This window comes from Cervus canadensis, chromosome 29 (genome assembly GCF_019320065.1).
Source record: "Cervus canadensis isolate Bull #8, Minnesota chromosome 29, ASM1932006v1, whole genome shotgun sequence".
Taxonomy (NCBI): Eukaryota; Metazoa; Chordata; class Mammalia; order Artiodactyla; family Cervidae; genus Cervus; species Cervus canadensis.
In genome coordinates this window covers 18388968-18406618 of record NC_057414.1, presented here as the reverse complement: position 1 = coordinate 18406618, position 17651 = coordinate 18388968, and the positions used below count along the sequence as shown (strand labels likewise).

At 35.5% G+C, this 17651-nt stretch overlaps 1 protein-coding gene across 3 annotated transcripts in view; it reads left to right on the top strand.

The window, feature by feature from the left end:
• The window catches only part of LUZP2 (leucine zipper protein 2), a 476467-nt gene that overhangs the window by 444675 nt on the left and 14141 nt on the right, over positions 1-17651 (top strand). For all 3 annotated transcript variants that reach the window (XM_043452431.1, XM_043452430.1, XM_043452432.1), the window contains one exon: positions 11141-11236. In XM_043452431.1, the coding sequence (XP_043308366.1) occupies positions 11141-11236 (96 nt within the window). The remainder of the gene's footprint in view (positions 1-11140; positions 11237-17651) is intronic.

Here is a 17651-nt window from a genome sequence, read left to right as displayed (position 1 = left end):
ATGCGTGCTCAGTTGTGTCCGACTCTTCGTGACCCCATGGACTATAGCCCACCAGGCTCCTCTGTCCATGGGATTTTCCAGGCAAGAATACTGGAGTAGGTTGCCATTTCCCCTGCCAGAGGATCTTCCCAAACCACGGATCAAATCTGCGTCTACTGTGTCTCCTACCTGGTAGGCGGACTCTTTACCACTTGAGCCATCGGGGAAGCCATGCTCATCACAATATACTGTGACTAACAGCAAATGTTAGATGGATGAACAAACAAATGAATAAATTAATAAATGAGGAATTTGGCAAGGAGAACGATCCCACATTAGCCAGATCACAATGTGTCCATGAGCAATCATAGCTGTCTCTAAGGCTGTTCATGTCCATAAAATAATTCTATCATGGAGAGTAAACATATTCATTTTCATGACAGCAGTGGCTATGAATTTTCATATTAGACATATGTGTTTTTCATATTTCATCATGAGTACATTGTGAATTTCAGTATCCATGACAGGAACAGCTTTACCTTAGTACTTTCTCCTACTTATGTTAATTATCCCGTTTAACACTACTTCCGTAGTGTCAATGGAAAAGTAAGCAGGAGGTTCTGGCCATTTAGTTTCCAATAGTTTGTAAAATATTCTAATTTTATTTTAAACCAGAACATAAAAGTCATGGATGCCTATGACTGTCCTTTTCATGGATGATGATACAACAGCTGTATTTAAGTTATCTGACACATACCAACAAAGTTTGTTTTTTTTTTTTTACAAAACAGTTTTTTTTTTAATAAAAAATCTTATTGTCCAGACCTTGATTAAAATACAGAATATGGCTAGTGAATTCATTGAATCCCTGTGAGCCTTTAATTTTGCCACTGTCATTCTCTAAGGCTAAATTTACTACCAGGCTGTAATCTGTTCCAGAATCATTCCTGAGGCAGTTAAAACACGTATTGGAGAACCCTCCATATCATAACCGGTGGCACCTTAGTATCGAAGGATGTAGATAACAGGGATGTTTGCTGGTTGCTTTTAAAAAGACACAGGCACAGAATTTCCTACTCTCTTTCTACAAAAGTAACCGTTTCTAAAACTGGAATTCATCTTACTTTCATAGATTAGGGATTCAGTTTCCCATTAATACTAGAATCAGAATTCTTCCATGAATGCCAACCTGCTTTGCTGAGCACTTAAGAAATCCCAAGTGATGTTTCCCAGGTCTTTCAATGGACAAAAAACAATATCCTCCTACTCCCTACATCTCCTTGAATCTGTGACTGAATAAGATAGTGTAATGATAATGGTGCTTTCACTACCTGCTGCCAGTAATGCTGTTTCACCTGACTGATATAAATCCATCCCTGCCAACCTCCGGAGAAGGCGATGGCACCCCACTCCAGTACTCTTGCCTGGAAAATCCCATGGACGGAGGAGCCTGGTAGGCTGCGGTCCATGGGATCGCAAAGAGTCGGACACGACTGAGTGACTTCACTTTCACTTTTCATTTTCATTCACTGGAGAAGGAAATGGCAACCCACTCCAGTGTTCTTTCCTGGAGAATCTCAGGGACAGGGGAGCCTGGTGGGCTGCCATCTATGGGGTCGCACAGAGTCGGACACAACTGAAGCGACGTAGCAGCAGCAGCAGCTGACAACCTCCCCACACAGTTGCCCAACTATGCCTGAAACTGTCACACCCATTTGACATTATAAATACTGGACCCTTGTCTAGAGACACTCTTCACAATTAGGAAGGTGTTGCGCTCTCCCTGAATTGTTGGTCCTCACTTCCTCCTCATCATTCCTGCTGATGCTGCTGAACCCCAGCAGTGGCCCAGTAGAATCTCAAACTGCATTGCTTAGCACTGAGACAATCAGAAACATGGCATTAGTCTCATTAAGCTTTTACTTCACGGCTCAGTTGGTAAAGAATCTGCCTGCAATACAGGAGACCCGGGTTCGATTCCTGGGTTGGGAAGATCCCCTGGAGAAGGAAATGGCAACCCACTTCAGCATTCTTGCCTGGAGAATCCCTTGGACAGAGGAGCTTGGTGGGCTACAGTCCATGGGTTTGCAAAGAGTCAGATACGACAGCAATGAACACTCTCACTTTCCATGATGTTAAAAAGAGACCTCCTCTAGCTTCTCCATATGCTTAATATTTCATTGGCACAGAGTAGATTAAAATATTTTAACTTTCAACATTAAAATATGTGAAAAATTTCACTAAGACTGCCTGACTTCCTACTTTTATCTTTTTGTCACTTTTTGCCATTTGCTTGTGATTTGAGAGATAAACTCATATTTTGAACCTATGTATGGTAGCCAAAATGTTGTCATACTTATGTGTTCATAGACATAAGGTCACCCAACAATAACCATTTATACTAATATGTTAATTATTTTATTATGAAATTAATGTATATTTGTCATGACAATTTTAGCAATTAATGTTACTAGTAATTATACTAATAGTAGCTGGCATTTTTATTGAGTTGTGCTATACCCATATGAACTTATTTAATACTCACAATTCTCTAAAAGAAAGACTTATTATCCTCATTAATATTTTTTTCTTTTGAAATGACTTAAGAATTAGAAAAACATTAAGACAGTACAGAGCGTTCATATATTTCCTTTACATCCTTTAATGTTAACATCTTACATAGCCATGACATAGTTATCAAAACTAAGAAACTGGCAATAGTATAATACCATTACCAAACTACAGACCTAACTTGGGTTTCACCAGGTTTTCCAGCTGTTGTTTTTGGTGTTTGTTTTTTTTTTTTCTGTTTCAGGATCCAGTTCAGGGAACCTCACTGCATTCTCTCATCATGTCTCAGTCTCTTGTTTGACAATGTTTCATTCCTTATATTTCCATGATCTTGACACTTTTGAGGACTAGTGATGAGATATTTTATAGACTGTCTCTCTGTGGATCTGTCTGGTGTGTTTTTATGCTTAGATTGGGTCATGGATTTTTGTAAATAATACCACAAAAGCGCAGACAGGACAGATTTCTGGAATATTCTGTAGTGCAGATTATATTCAAATTACATTTTCAAAAATAAGTGGGAATGTATAAGGAAAACGATTTGGGGGAAAGTGGAAGAAATAACCATGGCAGAGAGACAGAGCCACGAGAAGAACTATTATGAATAATGGAAGACATGAAAACACTTTCTGTGAACCCACGTGTGTGTGGGTGGGTGTATTTCTCACATACACTTTTGAGAAGAAATAGAAAGACAAGAAATGTAGAGAAACACATACTCAGAAGGAGAGGGACAGAGGGAGAGGGAAACTGGGCAACTAAAGAAAGAGGTTAAAGAGCGGGTTTTGTAGGCACGTCTGTTTCCAGACCCAGGAATTTTCACGTAACCTGAACATACGAGGGAGCCAACAGAGGAAGATCAGCATTATCTGTTTCAGCTTTGTCTTTTATTACAGTTGCCCTGTCAGCATTTTGGAGGATGCAATATAGGGGAATGTAGGGAAGCTGCGAGGAAAAGCGGTGGGGAACAAAGAGGTAACTACATGTAATGTGGATGACTTTGAAAGTAGAGCTGAACATCTAAGTTGGAAGGCAGAATTAGGCAGACGTTGAGACATCTATGCCTTGCGCTCTAACTGGATGCTTCCCTGCTTTCACCTTTCCCAGGTGTAACTGCTTTCTTTGGGATCCTTAAAGTTAGTGTCCTTCTTCCTCAGTCCCATGCCTGTTCTGATCCTGTCCCTGGCCTCTTCACCTGGGGAGGCAGGCGCTGCTCATCCTTCAGGTCTTGTTTATAACACCACTTCTTTTGTTTGGTTGTTTGTTTCATTTATTTTTATTAGTTGGAGGCTAATTACTTTACAATATTGTAGTGGTTTTTGCCATACATTGACATGAACCAGCCATGGATTTACATGTGTTCCCCATCCCGATCCCCCCTCCCGCCACCCTCCCCATCCCATCCCTCTGGGTCTTCCCAGTCTTCAGGAAAACGTATCTGACCCTCCAGATGGGTCAGCTCACCCTACTGTGTGCTGTTCCCTCAAAGTAATCTAAAATCTTAACTCATAATCATTATCCAAATTGTATTTAATTAAAGTTTCCTGGAAGTACTTATTTTACATGCAGTTCTTCCATCGGACTGGGTGTTCCATATGTTTTGTCTGCCATATTCTGGCCACATCATGGTCAAAAGTAGTTTTTGAGTAAATGAATGACATACGTTATACAACTTAGAAAGGAAGAGAGTGTGTTTAATGGTTGTGGCAAAGATGCTTATTTGTGAAGGGATGTAAATACTTTAAATCAGTTGTCCTTAATCATTTGGGATTTTACAGAATTCTTAATTTTATAAAAGCAGTGGACTGTCTACATAAAATAATACATATAATTTAATACCAGTGGGCATTAGTTTAAAAAACTTTGTTTTAATGGTTCTTTTTAGAAAGTTACAAAAATGAGTTTAGATTAAGAAGTTGAAGGTTATCTGGGCATTCTGTGTTTCTAAAGAAATACTGCTAGACAGTAAACTTTAGCTTCTTTGTATTTCCAATACAATGAGATGAAAGGAAATGCATTTAAAATTTTAACAGGAAAGTCTCAGATGAGTTAAAGTTTAGTAATAGCAAACCATTTAATCTCTGGAGATTAACTGTTGCATTGTAAATATGGTTTTTCTAATGTTTTTCCTTAGTATAGAGATGCTGTATTTGGAAAGCATTTTATAAGAAATGTCAGTTAAAAAACTTAAGCTTATTGAGTTAAAATATCAACTTTTCCTAATTAATTTTTAAAGTGGCCATTTATTAGGATTCACTATGATTAAAAATTGAATATTTGAATGAAGTCTATCATTTACTGGCTTGTTGAATTTGGGCAAGTCTCAAACTTTGAATTGTAGTTTCTTTATTCTTAAAAGGTAACATAGTTGTTACAGAGATGTAACACACATAGATTTTTCTAAAACATGGCAAGACTCTATAAATATAGACTGTTATTTTCATGCACCTCCTCAAAAAATAGAAGAAAAAGCATATAGGACTATTTTTTTACTTCTATAGTTATTTCAACTTTTTAAATCAGTAAGTATCTACTCCCACCTAAATTAACCCCATTGTTCCAAATTTTAATCAGAACATATCCATGCACTCTTCCAACCCATTTTCAAATCATACTCCTTACACATATGGGCCACACACATCCATGTATGTGAGGTCAGTCAGGTTCCTGATTTATTCTAGGATCTGAAAATTATCAACAATACCCCAGGGCATAAGCAGTGTATTTACTGATTATTATTCAAAAAATAAATTATTGTTAAATGATTCTTCTGATATAAAGATATATCATTTTGAAATATTAATAAACATGTATTACTTGTAGAATAATTAGTGATTCAGTTTAGTAGAGCAGTATTAATATTCAAAACTTCAGAAACATTTATTTTTCATGATTAATTTAGAATAATTATCTTGAATAAATAATGTATGCAGTTATTTATGTTCCATTTACTTCATAATTTATTACCATTTTTTTTTAGAAATTAAGTTTAGAAATACCCATGAAGACTTTTCCTTCTCAATTTCCATAGGTGTTATTTTTATAGTATATAAAATTGTGTGTGTGTATGTACACATATTTAACTGAATTGTGTGGTAAAGACTGAAGTTACAAACCCTGTGAGTAACTATGTCTACAGTTATCAAGGTGTTAAATATTACTGTTTATATACCATCTAAGTTCTCTATTACTTAGTGGCTAAAGTCTAAACTCCTCAGTCTGGAGGTCACATCTACCAACTACATGACATAACTGATTTCTCCACTATTTTTTTCTCATTAAAGCATGTTCATATACTAGTTTTCATTCTTACAAACCTCATTTTGTTTTAGAACTCTCTTCTTTTTACCTTTTCTGAGATACAAATCCTCTTTTTGTCAAATCTGATTCTATAAGAATAGTCTCAAGTCAAGTCTCTAGCTTCAATTTCCCCATCATATTGCTTAAAACTCTTTTGACTAAAATCTTGCTCTTATATACAATATTTTATAATTTTTAGCATTTTTTTATTTTATAAACAATCTATTTCAGAAAAAAAAGAAAACTGCAAAAGATTTTAAAACAGCATAAAACAACCTCATAATTCCACCAAGCAGGAACAAAGAACTCATACTTTCTCTCAGAAACCTTAGTACATATTCATTTTAATACATTTTCACAGAATAGGATGATACCATGTGTGATGTTTTTTGAACCATTTTACATTAACAAAGTATGAACAATTTCATATTTGAACAATTTTATATTTCAACAATTTCAATCTATTGACAATTGTCAATAGATATATTTCATAACTGATATAACATTTCATTATTTTATGTGTTCACCTAAGTTGTGTACGTAATAGTAAAACAGATACACACAGGTCCACCAACCAACATAAACCATGTTTGGAGCATTATCAATACGGCTGATACTAGCTGTGCACCCATGCACAGTTCCTACCCTAGACTTTACTGCTTGTAATTTCTAAGCTCTGGGTGTGTGTGTGGGCACTGCACCATATTACCTTACGTTCAGGACAGAGAGGGACATAGAGCAAGGAGAAAGCACTGTCCTTGCAACTTGTTTGTTTAACACTCTGGCTCATCTCCTCCCAAAATATTTTTAGTTATCATTACAGACATTTTTTGCTGGTTACTCACTTTGTCTCATTTTAGTCCATGAATTAAAGGTCAAGAAGGAATGATTCTGGGAAGATTGTGATTGGATGATAAGTGGGCCACCCCTGCTGATGATTTGCTCTGTCAATAACCTGTAAATACATCATAAGGGATATTTACTAGAACAAAATTAATGAAGATGTAGAAAAATGCTGTGTTTGGCAGGTTTACTTTAATTAACACATATGGGTATTTGTATCCTTCAAGTACAGCATAGCTTTTACATCCATTATTTTCTTTAATGTTATTAAAGCAATTATTAATACTTACTTGTTCAAAAAGCAAGCTTTAATGAAGTGAAAGCATAGTTTAGAAAACAAGACCCTAACTAAGGTCAAGAATACTCTATAGATATCCTCTTTCTTTTCATAATACAGAAACTAGACCCCTGCAGAAAATTATGTGATTCGGGGGTGAAATGGGGGCTTATATAATATTTAAATAAGTGGTTGACACAGGTTGACACATCCTGTCAACCACTATCACACCTAGTAGAGAAGTATTAAGATGGAGTTGAGTGAACATAAAATTGGCATCTGATAGGTTGGGTTAAATCACTAGCTCTACCTGTTTTATTTTGGTGACTCGGAGGACATTAGTCTTAGTTTCTTTACTCAAAAGATAGAGCCTCACAGAGTGCAGATGTGACCTCATCTGAAGAGTTCCATGATTTTTCTGTTCATCAAACAACTTCCTTTAGTCTGCCTTGATGTGAGACGTTACAGAGCTGAAAAAGGCATTTTTCTTGCCTTTAAAATGTTCCTGATCTTGTTTATTGGTCAGGACTCCTGGGAATTAAATTAAGTCAACAAAAAAGATGATTTCAATCACTTCGTTCATATTATGGTCCTCTTTATAATGGAGATATGTCCTCCTCCATCCAATTCACTCACTACTCCCCAAACGCTACTTCTGGCAAACAGCAATCTGTTTTCTATAACTGTGAGCTTATATTCTTTTTTGTTTCAAATTAATTTATTTATTGAAGTGTAGTTGATGTACAGTGTTTAAGGTACACAGCAAGGTGATTCAGTTATAAACATTAGTTTTGAAATTATTTTCCATTATAGATTATAATATATTGACTATAGTTCCCTGTGCTATACAGTAAACGTTTGTGCTTGTTTATGAGCTTATATTTTTTCTTTTTTTAAGTGAGATCATGCAGAATTTGTCTTTCTTTGTCTCCTTATTCCATTCAACATAACATTATCCCAAATGGCAAATTTTCATTATTTTAATGGCTGAATAATATTCCATAGTCTATATACATATATATATACCATATATTCTTTATCAGTGTGTCCAAACAATGTACTCTTAGGTTGATGGGGATGCATTTAAGTGGAATTGCTGTATTATATTTCAGTTCTATTTTTAAATTTGTTAGAAGTAACCATATTGTTTTCCATAGTGGCTATACCATTTTACATTCCCACCAACAGTGCACAAAGTTCCCTTTTCCTATGTCTTCACCAACACTTGTTATTTCTTATCTTTTTGATAATATTCATTCTAACAGATGTGAGGTGCTATTTCATTGTGTTTTTGATTTGCATTTCCCTGATAATTAGTGATTTTGAGCATCTTTTTATGAACCTGTTGGCCACTTGTTTGACTTCTTTGGGAAAAAGCCTGTTCAAATCTTCAGCCCATCTTTTAATTAGATTGTTTTGTTTTGCTTAGTGTATTGTTGAATATGATTTGCTAAGATTTGTTGAGAATTTTTGAACCCATATTCATCAAGAGTTATTATATTGGCAGGCAGATTCTTTACCAATGAGCCAACAGGGAATCCCTCATCAAGAATATTGGCCTATAATTTTCTTTTCTCATGGTATCCTTATCTGGTTTTAGTATTAGGGTAATGCTAGACTCATAAAATGAATTTAGAAGTGTTCTCACCTATTTCTTGGAAGAAATTGAGAGGAATTTTCTTGAAAAGAATTGCTATAAATTAACTATTTTAATTATTGGATAGAATTCACCAGTGAATCCATCTATTACTGGATGGTGGTACATGGAGAAAATGAAATATTTATCACCACTAAAGAGATATGAGCTACCAAGCCATAGAAAGACACTGAGAGACTGTAAATATATATTACAAAATGAAAAAATCCTATCTGAAGTGGCTAGATACTGTATGATGTCAACTATGGATATTTTAGAAAAGGAAAAACTATGGAAAAAATTAAAAGATTAAAGGTTGCCAAGGGTGAGGAGGGTAGGGATGAATAGGCAGAACACAGAGGATTTTTAGGGCAGTGAAGATACTATGTATGATAGCATAATGATGGATATATGTTACTATACATTTGTCCAAACCTATAGAATTTCATTTAAGAGTGAATCCTAATATTAATATACACCATGGACATTCAGTGATTATGATGTGTTAATGTACATTCACCCTTGGTAACATCTGTACCACTCTGGTGAATGATGTTGATAATGGGAGAGTCTATGCATGTGTGAGAACTGGGGCTTTATGGACAGTGCCTGTACCTCCCTACCAATTTTTTGTGACGCTAAAACTATCCTAAACAACAAATAACAACAGCAACAAAAATATTGCAATTTAGGTGTTCTTGACCTAATTTAGTATGGCAGTAGAAAACAGGCCCTCCAAAGTCATATGTAGTGTCTAAGACCCTAATTTATTTATGTGCTAATCCAGAACCAGAATTCACATGTTTTTAAGCACCAAAATACACTATAATTCCCCAAAGTCAGTTCCCATTCTTTGTTAATTCATCAGACTCAGTAAGGCTTATTTCTTTCAGAAAGAGTTGTTTCACTGATAGCAAACGCCTGCATTAAGGATTGCATGTATTATGTTTAATGCAACTAGTTCTAAAAATAAATACTATGTTTTTGTATTTAAAGTAATTTAACTTTTCATGCTTTATTGCTCACATTGAAGAAGTGATGCATAATTTCCTCCAGTCGTTAAAAGAAATTAATTTATGTAATTTTCTTTCCTGAAGCAAGTTAAAATAACTTTTGTAAGCAGATGCAGAAGTTGACAAACCAGGCAACCCAGCTGTGAAATATATGAGCACAAGGGTAGACTCTGGCAAACTTAGGGAGGAGGAAAATTGCACACCCATTCTTCCCACCTGCTCTTTGTGAACCTAATAGTAAATGAAGCCCCTTTTATATCCCGTCCAAGTTAGCCAAGGCCTACAAAAATAGATAGGTAGATAGACAAAAGCTTTTATTCTGCTCATATTTCTTACCTAAAGCTCACCACCAAAATCTGGAAGCATTTTCATAAATGTACAATATTTGCACAAGAAAAGATAATTAACAAACATTAACATTTTTAAATTTGGGCATATTTATATTTTAAGGAAGATATTGAATAGCTACTCTTAAATGTAATGTCCATCACTGGTGAACCTGTGTTACTTTTTACAGCTTATCTAGCTGGGTTAGTTTTCCTTCCTGTTGGTTTCAAGAGCAAATGGTTTCTATCTCAGCTCTTACGTTGTTCTGACAGTTTTATTTTGTTGATTTGACTCCCAGTATCATTCACGTCTCTGTGTTTTCAAGCAATAAATATTGACCCTTACCAAATTAAACGAAGGAGATTTTAATGGTAGAACATCAGGAGCTCATACTATCTGGGAGAAGGCAGAAGTAACCAAGTTGGGGATGGACAGAAACAGAGGCTGCTTCAGAAGACCGGGAATGTGAACCATAAGAAGTGTCTCATTGTAGAGACAACTTGGAGAAGCTAGACTTACTGAAATTAATATACCTATTTATAAGCCTCTTTTTAATATAGTCAGTGTTTAGTTCCAAAAATGAAGGTTCTGATGACCTAGTTTGGATCATGTGCATTTCTGTGTAGAAAGTAGCACAAAGAAATTTAGAGTAATATGTAGGGTTTCTTGAGGTATAAAACAGTATTTGATTGGTAGGTGAAGCATTGGAGTCAACATCATTCTTTTTGTAACTTACAGTGAGATGTTAGAAAATATCATATTTCCTATTAAGAAAACAAGATGTGTACTTGTTATTTCCCAGATAGATATGAGGTTAAAATAAAAAGGAAAGATAGGATTCCTGTTTTTTTTGAAGAACCAGAATCCTTAAAAGTTTATTATGTAAGAAATAAACATTTGCAGTAGGAAAGTAGTCCTATTGGACAGCACTCATACAAAATTGAATAGAAATTATTTCATTCAATTTCATAGTTAATATTTAAGCAACAGTTGCATGCTGTGATTCATGGGGTCGCAAAGAGTCGGATGTGACTGAGCAACTGAACTGCACTGAACTGAAGGTCTCTGATATATACATACTTTCATTTTATTCCTTCTCTTTGAGTGTGAGGTTGCCATTATAGCATGTTTTACAAAGGTATTAGAAACTCACTGATGAAACTATTTCCCTCTTAATGTTCTCTTTCTCTCCAGCCTCAAGACATCACTACTGAAGTCAGTGAAACCCAGCAAATTGAGACTACAAAGGAAGAGGTTCTACTCAGGACCCCTGAGTGCGACACTCAAATTGTAAGATTAATTTTAAATGTTTCTAACATCATTCAACATGAAAACAAGGACAGGACATAAGCATTTTAAAAATCCTAGTTTATGCCACCATGAAGCTGTCTATTTACATGTAATATCTACTATCTAAGGACTTCCCTGGTAGGTAAGATGGTAAAGAATCTGCCTGCAATGCAGGAGGCCCAGGTTCGATTCCTGGGCTGGGAAGATGCCCTGGAGAAGGGAATGGTTACCCACCCCAGCATTTTTACCTGTAGAATTCCATGGACAGAGGAGCTGGGGGCTACAGTCATGGGGTCACAAAGAGTCGGACATGACTAAGCAGCTAACACTTTTCTTTCACTTCTGCTCTCTAAACATTGTACTTTTCATTTGAAAATGCAGATGTTGGATATGAATCACGTGGTTATTCCACTAAGAGGTGTAATCAGACAGTTAGGAATATAAAGATGCCCTGGAGAAGGGAATGGCTACCCATGCCAGTATTCTGACCTGGAGAATTCCGTGGACAGTCCATGGGGTCACAAAGAGTGGGACAAGACTGAGTGACTTTAACTTTCACTTTCATAAACTTGAATTGCCAGAGAGATAAGGTGGTCATTCCCACAGTCACATGACAGGAAGCTGTTAAAATATTAAAAGCAAACACAACTCCAAAGAATGTGATTCAATAGTATTCTCCCCATAAAGCAAATAAACCTTGAATTATAGAGATATTACAATAGAGGAAGGGAAATTTTTACCCTTCAAATGATAACAGGAAATGAGGAATTTGTACTCTATGATTTAACTCTAAAAAGTGTAATGAAATTTTAACTCTGGAACTTTGGCACAATTACAGATCTGTCATATCTGGGCTTGAAAAATGGCAAATGTCAGTTGTATTTAATATATTCAAAGATAGCCTTTAATCTAGTTGACAAAATGGATAGTGTCTGCTGAAACTATTCATGATGGAAAAAGAAGTCAGGTGACAGCAAACGAAATAAGGCAGAATAGAAACAAGTTAACCAGATCAATCTCTTTTTCCTCTATCGACTGCCAAAGTAAATTTAGAAATACTAATTTCTCAGCAATTTGGCTTTCACATCTTTGTATGTTGAAACATGTGCAAAACCAAAAATTTAGAATATAAGGTCAATGAGAAGTAGAAATTCTGCAATTTACTTCCAGGGGAAGAAGAATTCAAGAAGGTTTGGGGAAGGAAGGACTATTTTTGCTAAAGTCTGAAGAACAGATAGGTCTCTGACAGTGTAAGTCAGTATACAGAGACAAGAAAACATCAGAATATGAGTAGAGAGTGTCGAACAGAAAATGGTGGGATGGTGGCTGAGATAATTTGGAACTTAAGTAGGAGGGGCACTGGGTTCCCAAGCTAGGGAGTTTGGTTTGAATTAGGGAAATGGGCTTCTCAGGTGGCACTAGCGGTAAAGAACATGCCTGTCAATGCGGGAGAAACAAGTGACACGGATTTGATCCCTGGGTCAGGAAGATCCCCTGGAGGAGGGCATGGCAACCCACTCCAGTATTCCTGCCTAAAGAATCCCATGGACAGAGGAGTCTGAAAGGCTACTGTCCATAGGGTCACAGAGAGCCAAACACAACTGAAGCCACTTTGCACGCAGGGCTATAGTTAAGATTTTCGCGTGTTTATGTCCAGTTAAGAGATAAGACCACTGGGTTAATTTTAAGGCCGTTTTTTCTTGATACAGTTTCCTAAAACTACCTAAAAATCATTTTGCAGTATATACATGTATCAAGTCATTATGTTGCATACCTAAAACTAATACAATGTTACATGCCAATGATATCTCAATTGAAAAAAAAAAACAACAACTTTAAAACAAATTAGAATAATGGAAGCTTCTGGCCTGCACCCTTAAGGGTAATGCTCAGGCTTGATCCCTGAATGTCCTGCTCCAAGCCCTTGGATTAGGAGGGATTCAGTTGTTTCTTGTACTGGTATACCTGCGCCTTGAGCAAATTGTTCATGTAATGAAGTGGCCAAAACAGCTGAAAGAACAGAAGAACCAGGACTTGATCAAATTTAAAACATTCCCACTGAAGGCAAACCTTGAAAAGTTCTATGTGTTTTGCGAAGATTCCTCAAAGCAATATTTTTACTTTTCTTGTCAAGAGAGAGGTATAAATTCTTTGTTGTTGTTGTTTGTCCCACTCTTATTTTTTTTTGCCCTTCCTTGTCATCAGTAGCTCCTCTCTCTCCAGTAAGTGGCATAAGCGGCTACTACCTTGGTGGAGGTCCCAACTGGGTTGCTTCAAAAGCTTCCTCCAAAAAAAAAAAAAGCTTCCTCCACCTGTGCCAGCATGACTGCTTTCTCTCTAACCTGATCCCAGTTCCCTAGATTTTAGTCTTTGAAATCTCTACTTCCAAGAACCTACACTTTCTAGTGCATAGAGTGCTCAATATTTATAGTCTGTAGGCTCAGTTACATTTAAAGGCCAAGAGAATAACATAAGGGAGTGAAATAAGCCAGGTGTAAGCAGTAGGAGTGAGTGAGACTACTGTGAATATCTTTTTTCCAATTCTAGACCAATAGTTCTAAGCCATATCCTCACTGTAGTATCATATGGAGGATTTTTATAAAATACTGATGACCAGGTAATATGCAGGCTAGTTTTACTAACAATGTATCTCATATGTACATGATTCTTAAAATCATCTGAGGAGCTTTTAAAAATAAAGATTTTGAAAAATTCTTCAGTAAATTCTAAGTAAAGGGGACTAAAGGTAACTTTAAAAAAAAAAAAAAAAAACATGGACCTGACATCACTTTTCAATCCAAGTGATTCTGAAAGAGATGGTCTGTTAGCCTTAATTTGAAAAAGATTGGTTTAAATAAGACATAATGCCTTTAGTATGTTGTTTAGTAACAGAGTTTCACATTTGAGAGACAGCATTGCCTAAATGAGGCTCTGTAATGGTAGCCATGGACATCTATGATGTAACTTTTGATAGTAGGTAGAGGGGATCCATCCCAGAACCCTCTGTTTATTTTGCAACCAAATCTAAGAGCAGCAGGGCTGTGAAATTGATCAGGAAACTGATGTGCGGTTTTGTCCATAGCTAAACTTGCCATGAGAGAGCTAGTATACCATCATCTCCCCAAGCTATAGTACTCAGAGTATACTTAATCTTAATGATAGAAAGCTCTATAGTTCCTCTCCAGCTTTCCCCTATAGTAAGAGAATAATTCTGATGGCTTTCTCCACTTTACAGGAAAAAGTGAGGGGCTCTTTGGATCTATGAGAACTACCCTTACTCAGCTTCTCCAAATTCACCCAAAATACTGATTTGTGTTAAATATCATGAAATGCATTCCTTCCATTTCAGTACAGCAACATGAAAGTAGCTTCAACTTGATTCTAACAAGTTGGAGATTCAGGCTTCAATTTGAATTGCTTTAATTGAATATCCAAATAAGTTATCAAAACATAATTTCATAAAGGAAAAATAAGAAATTTACCTCCTCTTCTGTTAAAGGGATTGCTGCATTTTCTGTTGTAGGAAGGATAGTTTTAACATGTTTGGCAAAAATATAACCTTATTGTCTTTGGAGACTGAATATGAGTGAAGAAGTGCATCTCTGTGCCAGGCTAACAAGAGGTGGCCTTGTGATAGTTTTACGCATCAAAATGACTGAGCTCAAGGATGACCAGAGACTTGGTAAAATATTAATTCTGGGTATGTCTGACAGGGCATTTCCAGAAGAGATTAACATTTGAATTAGTAGACTAAGAGATCTTCCCTCATAAACACGGCAGGCATCATCTAATCCCTAGAAGGCCTGAATTGAACAAAAAGATGGAGGAAGCATAATTTCTTTTCCCTTTGAGCTGGGCCATATATCTTCTTCAGCCTTCAGACATCAAAGCTCCTGTTTCTGGGGCCTTCCAACTCAGGGACTTAACACCAGCAGGCCACTCACACAGTTCTCAGGCCTTTGGCTTCAGGCCTGAGATTCAGGTTTGGAATTACAACAGCTTCTCTTATTCTCAGCCCTTCAGACTTGGACTGAATTTTATGCCACCAGCTTTCCTGATTTACCAGCTTAGAGAGTGCATATCATGGCATGTCTCATCTTCCATAATAGCATGAGCCAATTCCCATTAAAAAAAAAAAAAAAAAAAAACCTCTTATACATCTATGTATATATTCTACTAGTTCTGTTTCCCTGGAGAACCTAATACAATTATTTTTTCACATGTATGTTTTGTATATTTCATGTGTATTTTGAAGTATTTTCACTGCTTTTTTATAAAAGACTTTAATTAGAAACTAATCAGTGCTACTCAGTTTTCTACAGAGAGAAAATACATGGTAGTTGTCGAGTTAAATTTTAATTTTGGCGGCCTTACTTGACAAAATTAATTTGGAAAATTTATTTCCATTTATTTTCTGTTTAATGTGTTTTTCTGCTCTATGAAATTAAAAAAATCTAGAAACTACTCAATTAAGAATTTTTTAATAATAAAAGGGAAGATAAAATAGGGATCTGAATGAAGCCAATAACAAACAATTGAAAGCATGAAATAAACAGAATATCAATTAAGAATTTTTTTAATAATAAAAGGGAAGATAAAATAGGGACCTGAATGAAGCCAATAACAAACAATTGAAAGCATGAAATAAACAGAATATCAGAATAAGAAATCCCCAGAGTTGTGTGTTCAAGCAAAGATACAAGAATAAGGATGAAGTCTAATATGAGTCTCTATTTTCATCTTGGTTGACTGGAACAATTATAGTTTTAGTCTCAAATAAAATGAACTATTACAGGAGATATTTTAATTTTTGTCCATTTGCTCCTTAACAGGAGAGATTTGTGCCATCTTAATAACTAGAATGAACAAAAATTAGCACACTGGAGCTAATTGCTTATGAAAAATATGACAGTTTTTAAAAACAGTTCGCATTCTCTAAAAATCACAGATTTTAAGTGTATATTTCAGCTATTCATTTATTTAATTCACCAAGTTTTGCAACCATTACCACAGGCCAGTTTCAGAACATTTCTATCTTCCTAGTAAGATCCCACATGCCTTTTTCTACAGTTAATCTCTATAAAGACAACCACTAACCTAGTTTCTATTGGTTATCAGTTTGCCTTTCCATAGATTTTATAGATTGATCATATAGCATGTGGCATTTTGCATTCCCTTCTTTCATGTAGCATAATGACTTTGAGGTTCATCTATATTATAGTATATTTCAGTAGTTTGCTCTTTTTTATTCTGAATAGAATCCAGTGTATGGTTTTATCACTTTTTCCTTATTCATTCACCAGCTGATAACTTTTGGATTTTTTCCACTTTTTGGCTATTATGAATTAATGATACCATGAACATTTACATAAACATCTTCAAGTGGACATATGTTTTATTTTTCTTGAGTAGATACCCAGAAGCAGAATGGGATATTGTAAATACTTTCTGAACTTTTTAAGAAACAGACATTTCCAAAGTGGCTGCACCATTTTACATCTTAATTAGCAATTATGAGAGCTCCATTTTCTCTACATCTTTGTCACCACTTGTTATTGTCTGAATTTTTGCTTAAAAATAAAATTCTAGGGGGTCTGAAATAAAATTTCATAACAGGCTTAACTGTTAATTTCCAAATGGTTAAAAATTTGAGCATATTTTTATATACTTATTAGCAATTCATATATTTTCTTCAGTGAAATGTCTATTCAGATATTTTCCCCATGTTTATTGGGGTTGTCTGTCTCCTTGGTATTAAGTAGCGAGATTCCTTACATATTCTGGATATATATCCTTTACCAGATATATGATTTGAAAATATTTCTCTTCTCTCAGGATGTTTCTTGTCTTTACATTTTCTTAATGGTGTCTTTCTAAAAGATAGCAGGTATTTTTAAATACAGCTTTCAGTTTGCAGAGTAATAGAGCAATAGTTCAGAGTTCCATGCGGCAACCAGCTATCTTTCTGTAATTTGTCATTTAGTTCCATTACAGTCTGATGGCATACTCTACATTTGTTCAAATGCAGTCTGTCTAATGTTCCATGTTACCTTGAGAAGAATCTGTATTTTATTCTTGTTTGATGAAGTATTCCATAAATATCAGTTAGATCCATTTGATTTGTAGTGCTCTTCAGGTCAACTCTATTTTTGGAAATTTTCTGCTCACTTGATAGATCCACTATTGATAGAGAGTGTTGAAACTTTCATTGGTGGTAGTGGTTCATTTCTGTTTCTCCTTGCAGTTCTATTAGCTTTGTCTCATATATCTTGACAACCTGTTGTTAGATGTATTTTTGTTAAGAATTGTTATATATATAGTTTTGTGTGTTTGTGGAATTGACCCCTCTATTATTATATAGATGTCCCTCTTTATCCCTGATATTTTTCTTGCTCTGAATATGGCTACTTCACCT